Source organism: Conger conger, chromosome 6, assembly GCF_963514075.1.
Source record: "Conger conger chromosome 6, fConCon1.1, whole genome shotgun sequence".
In the NCBI taxonomy this organism is placed as follows: domain Eukaryota; kingdom Metazoa; phylum Chordata; class Actinopteri; order Anguilliformes; family Congridae; genus Conger; species Conger conger.
Genome location: NC_083765.1, coordinates 35655976 through 35674266, shown reverse-complemented (window position 1 = coordinate 35674266; position 18291 = coordinate 35655976). Strand labels below are relative to the sequence as shown.

The 18291-nt window shown below is 46.4% G+C and overlaps 1 protein-coding gene across 1 annotated transcript; it reads left to right on the top strand.

Moving 5' to 3' along the window:
* Positions 1–1268: 1268 nt before the first annotated feature.
* st3gal2 (ST3 beta-galactoside alpha-2,3-sialyltransferase 2) lies at positions 1269–17844 on the top strand. Its single transcript, XM_061246356.1, has 6 exons — positions 1269–1614; positions 4858–5051; positions 10263–10442; positions 11250–11295; positions 11730–11849; positions 13329–17844. Exons 1-6 carry the CDS (start codon positions 1273–1275, stop codon positions 13500–13502), a joined length of 1056 nt encoding a protein of 351 aa, XP_061102340.1. The 5' UTR covers positions 1269–1272; the 3' UTR covers positions 13503–17844.
* The last annotated feature ends 447 nt before the right edge of the window (positions 17845–18291 follow it).

The following is an 18291-nucleotide window of genomic DNA, read 5'->3' as shown; positions in this document are numbered from 1 at the left end:
CAGAGTGACACGGGAATGGATCTGTTGGAGGAAGGGGGTGGAGGAAGTTATGGGCTGTTGAGGGAGGGAGAGAGAGAGAGAAAAGTGGAAGAGAGTGATAGTAGGCACATAGTGGGATGTTGGGCATGATTGATGGTTGAAAGATTAGATGAGACGATTAGCAGGTCAGGGCAGAGTATAACCCCCTACCTTCCCCATCGTCCTCCCAAAGGATGCAGAATTCAGTTAATCTCAGCAGTACTACAACACACACACACACACACACACACATATACAGACACACACACACACACACACACTGCGTGCCCTCCCCTGAAGGCTGACCTTCATCATCATAGTGTATGAATGGGTGAATGAGAAGCATCCATTGTAGAGAGCTTTGGATAAAGGCGTTATATAAATGGCAACCATTTACCGTTTATCTAACCACTCTCCTTGTTCTTCTTCTTCCCTCTCTTCACCCAGCGCTGTGGCCTGGGGACGAGGCAGACCAGCGGGTTTTGGCTCCGCTGGCCCACCGTAACAGCCCCTTGACTCCAGTCCGGCTGGTCGATCGACCCTGGTGGCACGGAGTGGGACTGCAAACCCAAGTCGGGGCCTTGCGTCCCTTTGGAACGGTCATGGACTGGGCACATACACTTCTGCTCCACCCCTGGGTATCTGTTCTGGCCCGTTTTCAGCGGCTCCACCTAATCGCCAGCGCTGTGTAGAAGTTCGGAGAGAACGGAGCACAGGAAAAGGGGGCGGAGGTGGTGGCCATCATGGAACCAATGACTTTCTGCCTGAACCCTTCCAGACTACTCATCTGCTGAGCCGGAGGTCCACCACACAGACAGGACAGGACAAGGGAGAGATACAGACCAACAGACTGATGGACATACAGCCAACATGCCTGCAGGAACAGGGCCGTGATAGCTAGGCTTGGGGGGGGGTCACACTAAGGACGGTGCGTTCGTGCCTCTGCGTGTTAGGAGGACGGAAACGCTGCCCTCTGCTGGCTGTGTGAGGCAGGGGCGAGAGGGGCGGTCGAAGATCGAGGTGCGGACTCGGCCCCTTTTCCTTCTGCGTTGGGAGCGGACGCTGGGAGGCTGAACGCAGGCCAGAGCAGCGCGGGGGGGGTGGCGGCAGGCGGGGGGGGGGGGCAGATGGGACTGGGGGGGCCTGACCCCAGCCATCACGCAGCATCATCGTGAGTGGGGGTGGGGCAGCGTGGGGCGGGCTCCGAGGCTGTGGGGACCGGGCGTGGCCGCGGGCGGGGCGGGGGGACCAGCCATGCGCTGCTCCCTGCGCGTCTGGGTGCTGCTGGGGTCCCTGGCCCTGCTCTTCCTCACCTCCCTGCTCTTCTCCCTCTCCCTCCGGGGGGGCACCGGGTTGCCATACCTGGATCCCCCCAGCTGGGAGGAGTCCCGGAGGGTCAAGCTGGTGCCTAGCTACGCCGGCACCCACCGGCTCGGTCCACAAGGGGGTGCCCAGCCCAAAACCTGCGCCTGCCAGCACTGTGTGGGAGACCCCGGTGTCTCGGAGTGGTTCGACGAGAACTACGATCCTGACATATCGCCTGTCTGGACCCGGGACAACATCCAACTGCCCTCCGATGTGTACTACTGGTGGGTGGTAAGTGAGCTGCCCCGGACACCCAACACCTCTACAGGACCTCTTCTTTCCTCTTCTCTTTGCCTGGTGCAATTTCATTTAACCAGATATGCTCAGTAAAGCATAGAAAAGTATTTGAATCCAAAACAATGATGTATTAGATGCAGATCTCCTCCTTGCTTGACCTCTGGATCTTCTTTTGTAATCTCCTTCCCTCTTTTTCTGTCTCTCACTAACTCTTTTTCTGCATCTATCTCTCTTTTGTTCTCTCTCTCTCTTTGTCATGTATCCAGCCTTCTGTTTATACTAAGATCTCTGGTCTGTGCCAAGATCCCTGGTCTCTGTAAGATGGAGTATGATAGTACGTGCCAGTCTGCCAAGGAAAGGGTGTGCCTGCTTAAAAGAAATGTTGAGGAATTCCTCAGAAATGAAATCAGCTGGAGAGAATCCTGTGGAGAGAAGTTAGGCCTCATTGTGCAAATGAAATCCATGGGAAAGGGAACAGGACTTGGACTGAAATCAAGTGAAGCGGGGAACAGGAGAAGTAGAGAAGCAGGGAAGGAGAATTCTAGCAAAAGATAAGAAGTGGTCGGGGGAGCAGTTATGCATAGTAATTCCACAAGCGTAGAACTCAAGTCAAAAACAAATTCATAATATTACAGTACCAGACGGGGCATATTTAGAGTAAAGCAGGTAAATCAGGTATTATTGCAGATATATTGGAATATAATCCCATGTACTGTCCGAATATTTATTTCAGGCCGCAGGATTCAATTCCAGGAAATTCATTCGGATTTAAAGATCATCAAAGAATACTATATTTTTCAGTGCACAAATTGAATTTCAATTCATTTTCTGAATTGACTGAATTGAATTGCCCCAAACTCAGGGTTAGGTATCATAATCATTGTGATAATGGGCAAGCAGTTATATTCACTAAAGTACGGAATAAGTGTGCATATTCTCTATTTTATGGCATAAGACGGTTATATTCACTGTGTTATGAGGTAGGGCAGTTATATTCACTGTGTTATGAGGTAGGGCAGTTATATTCACTGTGTTATGCGGTAGTGCATTATATTCAGTGTGTTATGTGGTAAGGCAGTTATATTCAGTGTGTTATGTGGTAAGGCAGTTATATTCACTGTGTTATGCGGTAAGGCAGTTATATTCACTGTGTTATGTGGTAAAGCAGTTATATTCACTGTGTTATGCAGTAAGGCATTATATTCACTGTGTTATGTGGTAAGGCAGTTATATTCAGTGTGTTATGCGGTAAGGCATAATATTCACTGTGTTATGTGGTAAGGCAGTTATATTCACTGTGTTATGTGGTAAGGCAGTTATATTCAGTGTGTTATGTGGTAAGGCAGTTATATTCACTGTGTTATGCGGTAAGGCAGTTATATTCACTGTGTTATGTGGTAAGGCAGTTATATTCAGTGTGTTATGTGGTAAGGCAGTTATATTCACTGTGTTATGCGGTAAGGCAGTTATATTCACTGTGTTATGTGGTAAGGCATTATATTCACTGTGTTATGTGGTAAGGCAGTTATTTTCACAGTGTTATGTGGTAAGGCAGTTATATTCAGTGTGTTATGTGGTAAGGCAGTTATATTCAGTGTGTTATGCGGTAAGGCAGTTATATTCAGTGTGTTATGCAGTAAGGCAGTTATACTCAGTGTGTTATGTGGTACAGCAGTTATATTCACTGTGTTATGCAGTAAGGCAGTTCAGTGCATTCAGTGCATTGGAGGTGAGTGCTGCAGAAATGGAGAGCCCAGTCTGGCAGACGTGGCAGGGAACATGTGTCGGCTGCTTGTGGGCTGTGCCAGGTGCTGGAGCCAGGCTGGGGCGCCGGCCATGAACATTGGGGTGGGGGGTGGGGTGGTGGGGAGGCGGGTGCAGGGGGTCGGAACAGGATGTTCCGGTGGAAGCACAGCGTAGGATCTTAGGAGAGACCAGGAGCGATGCTCAGGCGTATTTCTGTAGCGGATCAGACTCAATCACTTCCATCTGTCCACGTCACTGTCTCGCCTGTGTTTATCTCCCTCTCTAACCTCTCCCGATTTCGTCCCTTTCCAGAGACAGGCAGAGCATTAAGAGCACGCATTTGAAACGTGTATCTGTGCGGCTGCAGTTCATACGTAATCCAGGCTGCTCAGCTCTTTTCCCCGTGTGGCTCACATCTCTGTGCCATCAAAGAAAGTAATAAGCCGCACACAAACATCTCTGACAGTCGCCAAACTCAGCAGTAGCCTAAACATGAAGGATGAGTGGGACACGTCTTGTCTTCTCCCCAGGGCAGTTCATTTATTAGCACTGGATATAAGTGACGTTGTTGGCCGTTGTGTGGCTCTTTGTCAGACTGATGAGATTGTGCGATGAATGGAAACGTCATTTGGATCTGGTGCTTTTCTTTATTAATTGCACTGGAGGGTAAACAAAATGTCTCCTGCTCATCCCTCATTTTCAGGTGAAAATAAAAGTCCTCCCCAGTATTTTGTTCCAATCACCTGGATTTGCTAATTAGCTTAATTCTTCAGCCGGGTGGTAGAACTAATTAGTAAAATCAGCTGGCTGAGTTCATGGGTGGAAGAAACACAGGACTTTTACTTTCTGACCCCTGGACTTTCTGCTGCATTCAGCACCTGTCTCATATTTTGTGGGAAAGTGTATGGAGTAAATTGTACCTTTTGTTCCACCTGAGTAGCATGGGGGAGTAGGCATGCTCAACTCAAAATGAAAACAATGAAAGCATTTTTTTTTACAGTGCTGGGTCAAAATGCATTTGATGATAGAAAGCAAACACTGATGCCTTTGTAGAATAGTCTAGATTTAATCTGATGGCGAAAGGCAGAGATTTTTAATGATTTTTTTGTCAGCTCTGTTTTTTGAGCCATTAAATTAAATCTAGACTATACATGCATTGGTATGGGTTTACTTTCTGTCATCACCTGCAAAACAGTCTATGCCACGTTGAAGTTCAAGGTAGATTTATTTGAGAGGTAGCTAATTTGCTTTTTGCAACAAAAAAAACCCCCAACATTTTATGGATTGAAAGTCCAAGTGTTACTCATGAACTCAGCCAGCTTTATTAATCCTCTAGGCTGAAGAATTGTGCTAATGCGCAAGTACAAGTGAAACAGAACACTGGAGAGGACTCTACCTTTCTGACCCAGCATTTCCCACCAGACCTTCACCCATTCCTGTGGCCGTCTGGGGCTGATGATGTGGGATTTCTCTCTCTCTGGCCCCCTACAGATGCTGCAGCCGCAGTTCAAGCCCCACAGCATACAGCAGGTGCTGACCCGCCTCTTCCAGGTCATTCCAGGACACTCCCCCTACGGGTCCTGGGACCCCGCCCGCTGCCAGCGGTGCGCAGTGGTGGGGAACTCGGGCAACCTGCGGGGGGCGGGGTACGGGAGGCTGATCGACGGACACAACTTCATCATGAGGTGAGAGAGGGGCCAAATCCTTTCATTTCTTTCTATTTATTTAACCTTTATTTAAATATGGAGAGCTCTGTGCCCTGCTGTAAAATCCAGCTCTGCAAGCTTGACCAGCTTGAAAACTGAGCTGGTCAAGCTGGTCATTAGCTGGTCTGAGCTGGTAGCCAGTTGACTGTTTCAAAACATTGCTTTAGCTGGTCAAACCATGTCTAGCTTGGAGCTGGTCTGAACTGGTCAACCAGCTAAACCATGTTGAGTTGGGAGCTGGTCTGAACTGGTCAACCAGCTAAACCATGTTGAGTTGGGAGCTGGTCTGAACTGGTCAACCAGCTACTAGTTGTTTCAAAACATAGCTTGAGCTGGTTTTTTTTCCAGCAGGGTGGCTTCCTCACTTAACTAACACCTCTACTTTAAAGATTTACTTTGAGTTGACCAGAAGAAAGTAATCCCTTTTTTGTTAAAAGCAACACATTTTGGCATGTACCACAAAACCCTGTCGAAGGGTACATGCTGAAAGGCGCTGGTTTGAACAATGAAGGATTTTTTTCAGTTCAATTCCAAGTGTAGCTGGAGTGGTTTTTATCCTCATCTTTAGACCTTATATAACCAGGAAGTGTCTTGAAATTAGTAAATTATTTATATAAGTTATTATAATTGAGACAGTCTGTCTGACAAAAACATTTAAAAAACACTTTTAAAAATATATTACTAATTCTGACTAATATAGCTAATCTAAAAGCAGTCAGGTTATGTAAGTGGAAGAGTGGTGGAGTGGAGAAGAAGGTGCAGAGAGTACAACATTTCGGCTTTTGTCGGTTGTACTTTGCCTGCATGTGCAAATGGGAAACAGCAGTGGATCACCCCTTCAAAGGAAAGTGTCTGGTGAAAGTGTGAGAACCAGTAAGTCAGTGTTAGTACTCATTTGACACAAGCAGAGGAATAAAAAAGAAATACATCTTTGCAGTTTCACAACTGACAAAAAAGATATGATTTTTTTGTTTTGTTTCACATTTTGCCAAAGTGTTTCTGCCTCAAGCACTTTGTTTATTACAGAGATGAAGACATTTATTTCAGTTACTAGATCCTAGATCCATTTAGAATTCCTCGCACTGCAGGCTGTTCAAATATTACCCTTTTGCTTTTGGAAAGAATATACTGTGCCTTGCTGCAACAATGTGACAGTTAGTGACATGTATAAACTTAGCACAAACATTATTTGGGAGTTTTATCATATTTCTTGTTTAAAATATTATTAATTTGAACAATTTTACTATTTGAACTGTGTCCTTTTTCATCAGTTTCATGAGGTTTGTTGAAAGTATAATTGAGCTTTGGCAACTCCAGTGACAAATAAAACCACTGAGCTGAACTGAAACAGATACCTGTATGTAGAGAATTACAGAGAGAAAGGCGGAGACAGAAAGAGAGCGACAGAAAGGGGGAGAGGGATAGAGGATTGAGATGACACTGTTCTCGGAGTGTGTCTCTCGTCTGCCACTCTCGCTAACATTTTCAATTAATCTTCTCACTCGTTTCATGCGCTCCTAACGGGCACCATCTCTCTCTGTCTCCGTCTCTGTTTTTCTTTCTCTCTCCTCCTCTCCTCCTCTCACTCTGGCAGCCTTGTGCTGCCGTGTGTGTGTGCGATTGGCTCTGGGTCGTTTTGTTGTCCCGACAAGACCAAGGGCAATAACCAAGCACTCGGACTGAGTGCGCCTTTTTGTTTGGGGGGGGGGGGGGGGGAGAGAAAATATGAGACAATGAAAATGAGGAAGACAGACAGAATTTTTATGTGTGACAGGTGTGTGTGATTGATCATGCAGTCCCAGCCTTGATCCCACTGTAAATATCTCTGCCTGCTCCCGCGCTGCATGTTTTTATAGATTCATCTGTCTCATTTTGCCGTGTGACAGGCGGTCATCTTAGCCCTCTTTGTACAGAGGGAGGGGCTGAGACGTGACAGACAGGCCTTTGTGTGATGCGGGAAGGGGGTAAAGGGGGCTTTTGTTTCGGGTGGGTGTGAGTGTCGGTGTCTGTGTGTGTGGAAAACAGAATCACCCTTTCAAGTGAAAATGTCTCGTGAGAGCGGAGTGTCAACGCCCATGTGAAAGAGAGAGAAAGACGGACAGAGACAAAGTGAGAGTGTGAGCGAAATCTTTCCCAATGGCAAATCACAAAGTCTGAATTCTTTACGTGAGGGAGAAAGGGGCAGGTGATGCTGTATGACTAAGACCCCATCCCCTCCTTTCCCTGGTCATGTGACCTCCCGCTACGTCCCAGGGAGAATTGCCCTCCCTGTGGCTTACATGCCCCAGCTTTGTGTCTTAAGAAGATAAAGAACAGAAACACTCAGCTCTTAAAGTAGATTATTGTGATAATGCCCTCGAACAGAACAATGAAGGACAGCACTAAACCCTGCAGTCTGCCACCCCTGCAGCTTCCCACACCTGCTGCCGCATATGCATATACAGTGCAGCCCATAAGTATTTGTTCTGTATGCTGTACTCCATTTGAGTTTGAAATGAAGCAATGGCTGTGAGGTTGAAGTGCAGACTGTCTTGCAGACTAGTTTGAGGGTATTTACATCTTTTGGGGGCGACAGGGTTCAGGCAGTAAGAGCAGTCGTCTGGCAGTCGGAGGGTTGCCGGTTCGATCCCCCGCCCGGGCTGTGTCGAGGTGTCCCTGAGAAAGACATCTAACCCTGCTCCTGACGAGCTGGTCGGGCCTTGCATGGCAGCCAATCGCCATCATTGTGTGTATGAATGGGTGAATGGAGAAGCATCAATTGTACAGCGCTTTGGATAAAGGTGCTATATAAATGCCTGCCATTTTACCATTTTACATCTATATCAAGCGATCCGTGTAGGACTCACTTCCCTTTTTTATACATAGCCCCTCCATTTTAGGGAACCGAAAGTAATTGAACAGTTGAACAGCTCTGCTATTTCTGATTGTTCAGTTGCGTATGTCTGTATACAGAGGTGTGAAAAAGTGTTTGCCCCCTTCCTGATTTCTTATTTTTTTGCATGTTTGTCACGCTTAAATGTTTCAGATCATCAAACAAATTTAAATATTAGTCAAAGACAACACAAGTAAACACAAAATGCAGTTTTTAAATGAAGATTTTTATTATTAAGGGAGAAAAAAATTCCAAACCTACATGGCCCTGTGTGAAAAAGTGATTGCCCCCCCTGTTAAAACATAACTTAACTGTGCTTTATCAAACCTGAGTTCAATTTCTCTAGCCACACCCAGGCCTGATTACTGCCACACCTGTTCTCAATCAAGAAATCACTTAAATAGGACCTGCCTGACAAAGTGAAGAAGACCAAATGATCCTCAAAAAGAAATTCAGGAACAAATGAGAAAGAAAGTAATTGAGATCTATCAGTCTGGAAAAGGTTATAAAGCCATTTCTAAAGCTTTGGGACTCCAGCGAACCACAGTGAGAGCCATTATCCACAAATGGCGAAAACATGGAACAGTGGTGAACCTTCCCAGGAGTGGAAGCCGACCAAAATTACCCCAAGAGCGCAGTGACAACTCATCCAAGAGGTCACAAAAGACCCCACAACAACATCCAAAGAACTGCAGGCCTCACTTGCCTCAGTTAAGGTCAGTGTTCATGACTCCACCATAAGAAAGAGACTGGGCAAAAATGGCCTGCATGTTCCAAGACAAAAACCACTGCTGAGCAAAAAGAACATTAAGGCTCGTCTCAATTTTGCCAGAGAACATCTTGATGATCCCCAAGACTTTTGGGAAAATACTCTGTGGTCTGACGAGACAAAAGTTGAACTTTTTGGAAGGTGTGTGTCCCATTACATCTGGCGTAAAAGTAACACCACATTTCAGAAAAAGAACATCATACCAACAGTAAAATATGGTGGTGGTAGTGTGATGGTCTGGGGCTGTTTTGCTGCTTCAGGACCTGGAAGACTTGCTGTGATAAATGGAACCATGAATTCTGCTGTCTACCAAAAAATCCTGAAGGAGAATGTCCGGCCATCTGTTCGTGACCTCAAGCTGAAACGAACTTGGGTTCTGCAGCAGGACAATGATCCAAAACACACCAGCAAGTCCACCTCTGAATGGCTGAAGAAAAACAAAATGAAGACTCTGGAGTGGCCTAGTCAAAGTCCTGACCTGAATCCTATTGAGATGCTGTGGCATGACCTTAAAAAGGCGGTTCATGCTCGAACCCTCCAATGTGGCTGAATTACAACAATTCTGCAAAGATGAGTGGGCCAAAATTCCTCCACAACGCTGTAAGAGACTCATTGCAAGTTATCGCAAACGCTTGATTGCAGTTGTTGCTGCTACGGGTGGCCCAACCAGTTATTAGGTTTAGGGGGCAATCACTTTTTCACACAGGGCCATGTAGGTTTGGATTTTTTTTCTCCCTTAATAATAAAAACCTTCATTTAAAAACTGCATTTTATGTTTACTTGTGTTGTCTTTGACTAATATTTAAATTTGTTTGGTGATCTGAAACATTTAAGTGTGACAAACATGCAAAAAAATAAGAAATCAGGAAGGAACACTTTTTCACACCACTGTATGTATGTATTTGTGTGTGTGTGTGTGTGTGTGTGTGTGTCTGTATGTATGTATGTCTTTTTGTGTTTGTGTGTGTGTGTGTGTGTGTTTGTGTGTGTGTGTGTGTGTGTGTGTGGGTGTGTATCTGTGCCTGTGTGTGTGCATCCTCCGCTCCCTTAATGAGCTGCTGTGTGTGTTTGTGTATGTGTGTGTGAGTGAGTGTGTGTGTGTGAGTGCGTGTGTGCGTGTGTGTGTGTGTGTGTGTGTGTGTGTGAGTGCGTGTCTGTTCAGACTGCATCCTCTGCTCCCTTAATGAGCTGCTGTGTGTGTTTGTGTATGTGTGTGTGAGTGAGTGTGTGTGTGTGTGTTTGAGTGCGTGTGTGCGTGTGTGTGAGTGTGTGAGTGCGTGTCTGTTCAGACTGCATCCTCCGCTCCCTTAATGAGCTGCTGTGTGTGGGCGGCTGGATAAGCGGCTGTAATGAAGCCCGTCTGAGTTGCAGGCGTAGCAGCAGCTCCGCTGCGTGCAGCACCACCTGCGTGGGCCGAGTTCATTACATTCCGCCTGAGAGCGCTTTCGTCCGCCATGCGTCCGTTCGCCTTCCCCTTCTGTCCATCCGCAAGGGCCCCCCGCCTGGTCTGATGGGCTTCGGCCCCTCTGTCTGTCTGTCTGTCCGTCAGGATCAACCTGGCTCCCACGGTGGGCTATGAGGAGGACGCAGGGAGCCACACCACGCACCACTTCATGTACCCCGAGAGCGCCAAGAACCTGGCGGCCAACGTCAGCTTCGTCCTGGTGCCCTTCAAAACCCTGGATCTTCTGTGGATCACCAGCGCACTGTCCACCGGCCAGATACGCTTGTGAGTGCAGAGAGAGTCTACCAGACCCCCGCACACCTACGTGCATACACATGTACTCTAAATTGGGTATTTAATAGACTTATTTTTATTGGTCGTCTACTGCTGTAGTCCATCCACTTAAGAGGTTTGACATGTGTTGTCAGAGATGCTCTTCTGCATACCAGTGTTGTGGCGTGTGGTTATTTACCTTGCTTTCAGCTTGAACCAGTCTGGCCCTTCTCCTCTGACCTCTGTCATTGACAAGGCATTTTCACCCTCAGAATTCGACTTCTTTTGTTTTTCCCATTATTCTCTGTAAACTCGAGAGACTGTTATGTGTGAAAATCCCAGGAAATCTGCTGTTTCTGAGATACTCAAACCACCACATCTGGACATGGGCATAGTCACTTTGTTCACATTTCTTCCCCATTATTATGTTGGTCCGAGAAATAACTGAACCTCTTGACTGTCTGCATGCTTTTATGAGTTGCTGCATGATTGGCTGATTAGATCATTGGCTGATTAGATGTTCGCATTAACGAGCTGGTGTACAGGTCAGCCTAATAAAGTGCTCACTGAGTGTCCTGAATGTACGCCATGTTCCTGAGTTGAACATTCAGGATGGAGGCCCTTTCACCACAGCATTGTCCTGTCTATGAAAGGGAGTGCGAGAACGAATGTCCATTGCATTACTAAGTTATAGTTCATCTCCTGTCAAAATGATAATGCTTGTTCAGTTCTACTTTAATTACAGTAGCCTTTCTCTCTCTCTCTCCCTCCTACTCTTTATCTTCCCTCCCCTCTCTCTCCCTCTCTTCCTCTCTCCAGTACCTATGCTCCAGTAAAGCAGTTCCTGCGCGTCGATAAAGACAAGGTACTGTTCTGTCTCTGTTCACCGAATCCGTGCCAGTGGCCAGGTCTTTAGCAGGCAATTGGTGTCAGCATTTACTTGTCAATGTACCTCAGGATTGTTATTGGTGAAGGTCACAACCTAGCCCTGCCTACCCCCAGTCTCAAAGCGCCGATTGGTCCAGATGTCTGCTCTCCTCCAATCTCAGAGCTCTGAATGGTTTTAATTTATTGTCGTCCCCCCTTATCAGAGCTGTGATTGGTTCAGGTTAATTGGTTCAGAGATGCTCTTCTGCATACCACTGTTGTGGCAGTGGCTCCCTCTCCAATATCAGAGCTGTGATTGGTTCAGGTTACTCCCTCCCCCTCCCCAGTATCAGAGCTGTATCAGATTAGGGTCCTCTCCCGTACGCAGAGCCATGACTGGCCGAGGTCACGTCCCTCCCTCTGTCCCTCCAGGTCCAGATCTACAACCCGGCTTTCTTTAAGTACATCCATGACCGCTGGACCCGGCACCACGGCCGCTACCCCTCCACAGGCATGCTGGTGCTGTTCTTCGCTCTGCACGTGTGCGACGAGGTGAGGCGAGCGTGTACTTTCACCCCATGTCACCGAACACAAAGGATGCTCATATAACACCATATATACAACGCCCTGTATCCAAAAGCGCTGTACAATTGATGCTTCTCATTTTCATTCTCATTCACCCATTCATACACACACTCACACATACACATACACATAAACCCACATACATTGGAAATTGGATCAACGGGGCTGCTGGCTCACCCTGCCAAGGCACCGTTCTAGGGCATTGGGTGAACCGCACATGAAATGTACTCCTCTGACTCATGTCTGTGTGAGCCTGACCTGCAAACTTCAGAGGACAGCACATGAAAGTCTGCTTTCTCCTCAGTCGGTGGAAGAGGTTGAAGCACTGATGGGAATATGATTATAAATTGGGCAGAAAATGAGAAAATCATTAATTAAGTATAAAATTGGATTAATGTCTATAGTTAAGTATTTCAAATATGCAGTGAATCCAGGTCTGACACGTGCACACATGCACAGACATACACATGCACAGACATACACATGTACCATCACATATTTTCTCATATGGGCACAATCACACATGCTCTCCAATACGTTCACAGAGCAATGTAATATCATTTGCCTATCTGCAAATGTACGTATATATTTAGGTATCAGTGCAGTGCATTTGTGCAATGTTTAGATATTCACCGTTCTTTATGGCATGTAGAAACAAATGTGATGGATTCGGTGAACAGGATTAGGTTCCTGCATCATAATCATTGTATGTTCCCTCCCCAACTCACCACCATGATTAGCCTTAGACTGTAATGGCACTTATGTATAGATTGTATAGACATTGTTACTTGTATGGGTATTGTTGTTTTTTATTGGCTGTTGTATTGTTGTATTCTAGCTGCCAACTGTGGTATGCTAGTTTGGAAGTTGATGTATTCTTCAAGGGTTCCGATTATATCTGTATGGTTACACTAGGACTCAGAACTGTACTGTCCTCACAGGTCCTCTTTGCACTTGTTCTTGTTTTTGATTTGCACTTTGTTGTACATCGCTCTGGATAAGTGCCATGTAATGTAATAATGTAATGTAATGTATGTGTAACCGCACTGCATCTACAGTATACAGCACTGATGCTGAAAAAACAAACAAGCCCCTTCTTCTGCACAGATGACCGTATTCTAAACATACTTCTATCTGTAGGCACTGGCTACCCACCCAAACAATCTGTTGACTTACATTGCGGCTACGAAGCTGATTGACATTGAGTCATGACACGACCACCTTTCTACCTATAATAGATCACTGTTTTGTACACATCAAATTACCAAAGCCAAAAACTTTCATTTCTGCCCAACTAATCAACGTAATATTGACCTCCATTATTGATTATATTAGAGGTCTACCAAACGTCAAAATGTTTGGTGGGTAATGTTGGTCTCTATGGACATGAATGTGTCCGATTCTGACTGTACAGATGAATGTATTTTTCTCTTACTGTCTTTGCAGGTGAATGTATTTGGCTTTGGGGCTGACAGCCGAGGGAATTGGCACCACTATTGGGAGCAGAACCGGTATTCCGGAGAGTTCCGTAAGACAGGGGTCCACGATGCTGACTTTGAGGCCCAAATCATAGACTCTCTGGCCAAGGCTGGCAAGATCACTGTGTTCCCTGGGAAGTGAGGCGGGTGGAACAGCAGGAAAAGAAAACTACACTACCCATCAGCCACTAGGCTCTCTGCTTGCATGTTCGTGCACATGTACTCTGGATGAATTGTGGGCCTAAAGTATTAAACCAGTAAACTCTGATCATAACCCTGCAGACATTCCAAACAACGGTTTTGAGACTGATCCGGGATCAGTGCTTGGGGCCATTATCTACCTACTGAAATACTCTTCAAACCGCTTATCACTTTTAGCTTCAACATGGGAGCAGATTTGGGATGTTCTACCTCCTGCTGCAGAGTTCAGGATTTTCACTGGTGCCCCAGTATTGCCCCCTGCGGGCAAACAGCCCTCCCCTCTGTGTCAGGAAAGTGTTTCTCGGAGAACGGACCGCACTGCGCTCTGTCAATCAAAGGGTTGGTCGAGGGTTGCCAAGTATGGTTCCTTTTCAACCAATTTACTGTGGGAATACAGACAGACTCTGGGAACTCCCCCATTCACTTGACTGGCAAGGGAGGTGGGGACTTTGACTCCAGGACCCCCCTCCATATAGCAAAGGTGGTCACTAGGGGGAGCCGGAGAGTGAAGTTTACATGCTCTTTTGACTAAAGGACTTTACGTTTACCATTAATTAAATTTCTGTTTGTGTTTTATAAATGGTAAAGTTAACTTTGGGCCGAGCCATAAGTCATGTTAAGGCTGCACCATCAGTGTTTGTTTTTGTTTTATGTTTTTTTGCTTTTGTTCGTTTGTTTTATTTGGGTTCGATTTGAAGCCCTCACGTTCCGGTCCTCTTATTGTGCTCTCAGAGGTCACGTGACTGACGGACCTGCTGATTGGGTGTGCAGGAGGAGGCGGGCCGCACTGCGTCGCCCAGCTGCCTCCGTAGAGACAAGGACATCGCTCTCTGATTGGCTATGATCTCTGATAGGTTCAAGCTTTCTGACTTATAATTGGCAGAATAGAATATCGTGGAGGTAGTTTAACTGCGGCGCTCAGTCTACACAGGTGCAGACATGTCTTCAGCATCAGCGCAGGCACATATTCGAGGCTGGGCAACAGAACACAGAAGCTTGTCAACAATGTCACGGACACATAGAGACACTACTGCAGTGACGGTACCTGATGCACGGATACACACAGCAACACGTACACAGGCACATAGCAGAGACACTTCTTTAGAGACAGCAGCTGACATAAACATATACGTATTAAGAGGAAGCAGGAGGTTGCTGCTTGTTGTGATTGGCCTTCATATATACATGCACTCAAACATAAACACACACTGTACAGTTTAAGATCACTTGATGTGACCGTATATGTTCCAGAGGTGCCCTGCGACCACCTCTGTCCGCCAAAAGGCAGAAGATACAACAACATAGAATTGTGTCACAACGCAAATTCCCCATATGGAAAGCATTCGGCTTTCCACCTCGTCCGTTCCCTGAACCGTATCACCGGCGATATCTTTATCGAATGACAGCTCGGCCAGTGGAGCCGCTGTCTCTTCAAATGAAGGAATCACACCAGCCGCAGACAACGGACTCGCCCGTGCCACTCGCGCTTGTGCGCTGCAGAGGAACGCCGAGCAGAACATCAGTCCGTCATCGATTTTCTGCCTCGACATTTCTTCCCTCATGTCGCGCTGCCATGGAAACCAGACCGATGTCTGTCAGAGCCAGTCGATTCCGCCGCCACACAGAGCGGTAACCAGAAGGCTTCAACTCCCCCGACCGCCCCCCCTGCTTCTTTCTTTATCGGAGTTCGCCCGGTCCACGTGATTTCTGTTTGTGCAGTGTTTCCGTGACAACATCTGAATATCTTTTTTTTAAAGGAAGAAAAGTTAAAGCTAAAAAGAAATAGCTTACAGTTTTTTTTAGTTTTTTTCATGAGTATGATTGTATGAAATCAGGTGTCTGCCTGTGTGTGGGTGTGTGAGAGAGAGACTTTCTGCGACACACACATTGCTTTGTCTTTCTGCAAGTTTGAGTTTCAGGTAGATCCCAAGAACACAGAAATGCATGTTGTCTGTAGGTTGTACACACAGGCACACATATAGTTCACACACAAGCACACTCTAGTGCCTTTTCCCTGCTGGGTAGTTATCTGTTCACAGTGTGCTCCATAGCACTCTCTCTTGCTCTCTCCCTCACACACTCACACCTCCCTGCATTGTCCCGCCACTAGGGAGTGCTCTCCAATGTTGCGGTTTATCAGAATGTATAATGCATGTGTATGTTAATGATTGATATATATCAAACAAGGCCCAGGGAAAGGGGAAAGGGGAGGTCAAGCAGTCAAACACTATATAAAACTAGGCTGCTTGCTCCATCTTAACTTTCCAACCTGGTCTTCAGTGTGGGATCCAGTCAGCACATACACACATATACACACACGTACAGGAGAGTTTTCGTCATTATCACCCCTTACGGAACGGCCCCAGTTCCACGTCTGGCTGCTGCTGCGTCTCCCCATGGGAAGAAGGGGGGAGGAACATTCCCCCCCCTCTCAATCTTACCCACTCCTGCACCCTCCTTCCCCCCCGCCCACCTGGTCTCACCTCCTTTGAGATTCCCCCACGTTCGCCATCCCTATCCCATTCCCTCAACACGATGCTTCTCTTCCTGTTATTTCCCTGAGTGGGTTGCCATGACGATGCCGTGCCTTTTTTAAACCGCGATTTAGAATCACCTTTTCACACTGTACTTACTGTGGTCGCTCAGCTCCCTCTTCTAAGCCTCTGAAACAGAAAGGTGCTGAAAACAGAGAGAAAGTGCTTCAGCTCTCTGTTACTGGGCACTTTAGATCAGACCATCCCCCCACCTTTTGTTCACAGTTCTCTCTCTCTCTTTTTCCTGGGAAAAATAGATACTTGCCTTTGTTTCCTCATTTTTTCATTTAACCTTTATTTTACCAGGTAGATCAATAAAGATCAGAATGTTATTTACGGTGATGGTCTGCTATTGTTACATTACCTGCCATTGCTAAATCACCTGGCATTGTTATATGATGGTCTGGCATTGTTACATCACCTGGCATTGTTACATGATTGCCTGACATTGTTACATCACTTGGCATTGTTACACGATGGCCTGACATTGTTACATCACCTGGCATTGTTACACGATGGCCTGACATTGTTACATCACCTGACATTGTTACATCACCTGGCATTGTTACATGACGGCCTGACATTGTTACATCACCTGGCATTGTTACATGACGGCCTGACATTGTTACATCACCTGACATTGTTACATGATGGCCTGACATTGTTATATCATGGCCTCGTATTGTTACATTTGCATTTGCAGCTTACCTGCCCCCTTTATTTGAGTTGTGATACAGATATCTCTGATAATTGCACCTAAATATTAAGTATGTGTTTATGGGTGCATATCCTTTCACCCGAGGTGCTTTCTTTAGTTTATATCAATAACAGCTGTTCTGCCACCCTTACAATTTTTTATATGTGACAAGAGAACAAAATTGATGTGCAATATTTCACCAAAGAGTGTTATGGCCAGTCATTATATTGCTCCAGTTGTTGATTCTGGGCCCTGTTTACTTTAAACATATGTTGTGGCTCATATTAATGCCCTTCCAAACCACTGGAGGTTTTTAACCACATTCTCGCAAAAGTGGTGCCTTGATTGGCTCATAGGCTCACTCTTAGGAAGCTCATAGGCTCTACTGGCTTTCAGGATTCAAATGATTATCATCCCAAACTCCCGTCTTCTCCCATGGTGACCGGTTTCCCTTCCCTTCCAATGCGACATCCAAAACAGCGCATGGATTGGTTGCTGCACTGGGCTCAGCAAATGCCACTGTCCGTCTGATTGAAATATCAGTGAATCGCAACAAGCCCTGCGGTCCCACTCACCTGCCTGTTCGCCACCAGCCCACAACACCGCTAGCCATCTCTGAGCCTCTCAATAGAACCTGGTGGAAACACCGCCACCTGCTGGTGGGTAAAGCGTCTGCGTTTTTATTAAAGCTTTCTGCCATGACTTGGAGTCTCTGACTCATTCCGGAAGCTTCTGAGAGGTTTCTTAAAATCTAAGAATTTTTAAGGGTATAATGTAAGTGTGGTTGGGAGACGAGGGGGCAGATATGGGGGTTCTTGCGATGCGCCCCCCTCCCCCCCGTCCCAAAGGCTGTCCATCACATCAGTCGGCCACTTATTTACCAACGCCACACTGTACATACTCTCAGCATTTACTGCTCGTAGGACTGTCATCAGTGTTATGATTATTATTTGAGCTGTCCTTTCCTTTTATAACCACAATTTATGTGTGCGACAAAGGACTGTTTTTATCTTATGCTATTGTAAAAAAAAATAAACGTGATGTTGAAAGGACGGAGATGTTACCCGAGGCATTTGTATTCATTCGCTGTCATTTCTCTCTCTCGCGCACACACACACACACACACACACACACACACACACACACACACACACAAAGGTACATTGCCATCATCGGTCATTTCACTCGTGACCCGTAGGGTGGACTGCAGACGGTTGTCTAACTTGCTTCTCGCCTCACGGAAGATGCGCTGGGCGCAGGGCCAGGTGGAGAGAGCTTTTACTACGGCTGCTGATATGGATCCCGCTTGTATCCTGTGTCGTCAATTTTTAATTACACCGCGCTCTGCTTCTGGTTACACCTCTGGCGTGCCCACAGAACAGAATAATACATCTCCAAGATTGCTGCAAAGCGTTTAGAGTGAACAGGGCTTCCGGGCAAAACCTTGATTGCTGCTAACCGTTTAGAGCAGGAATGCCCGATCGTGCCCTGGAAGGTAT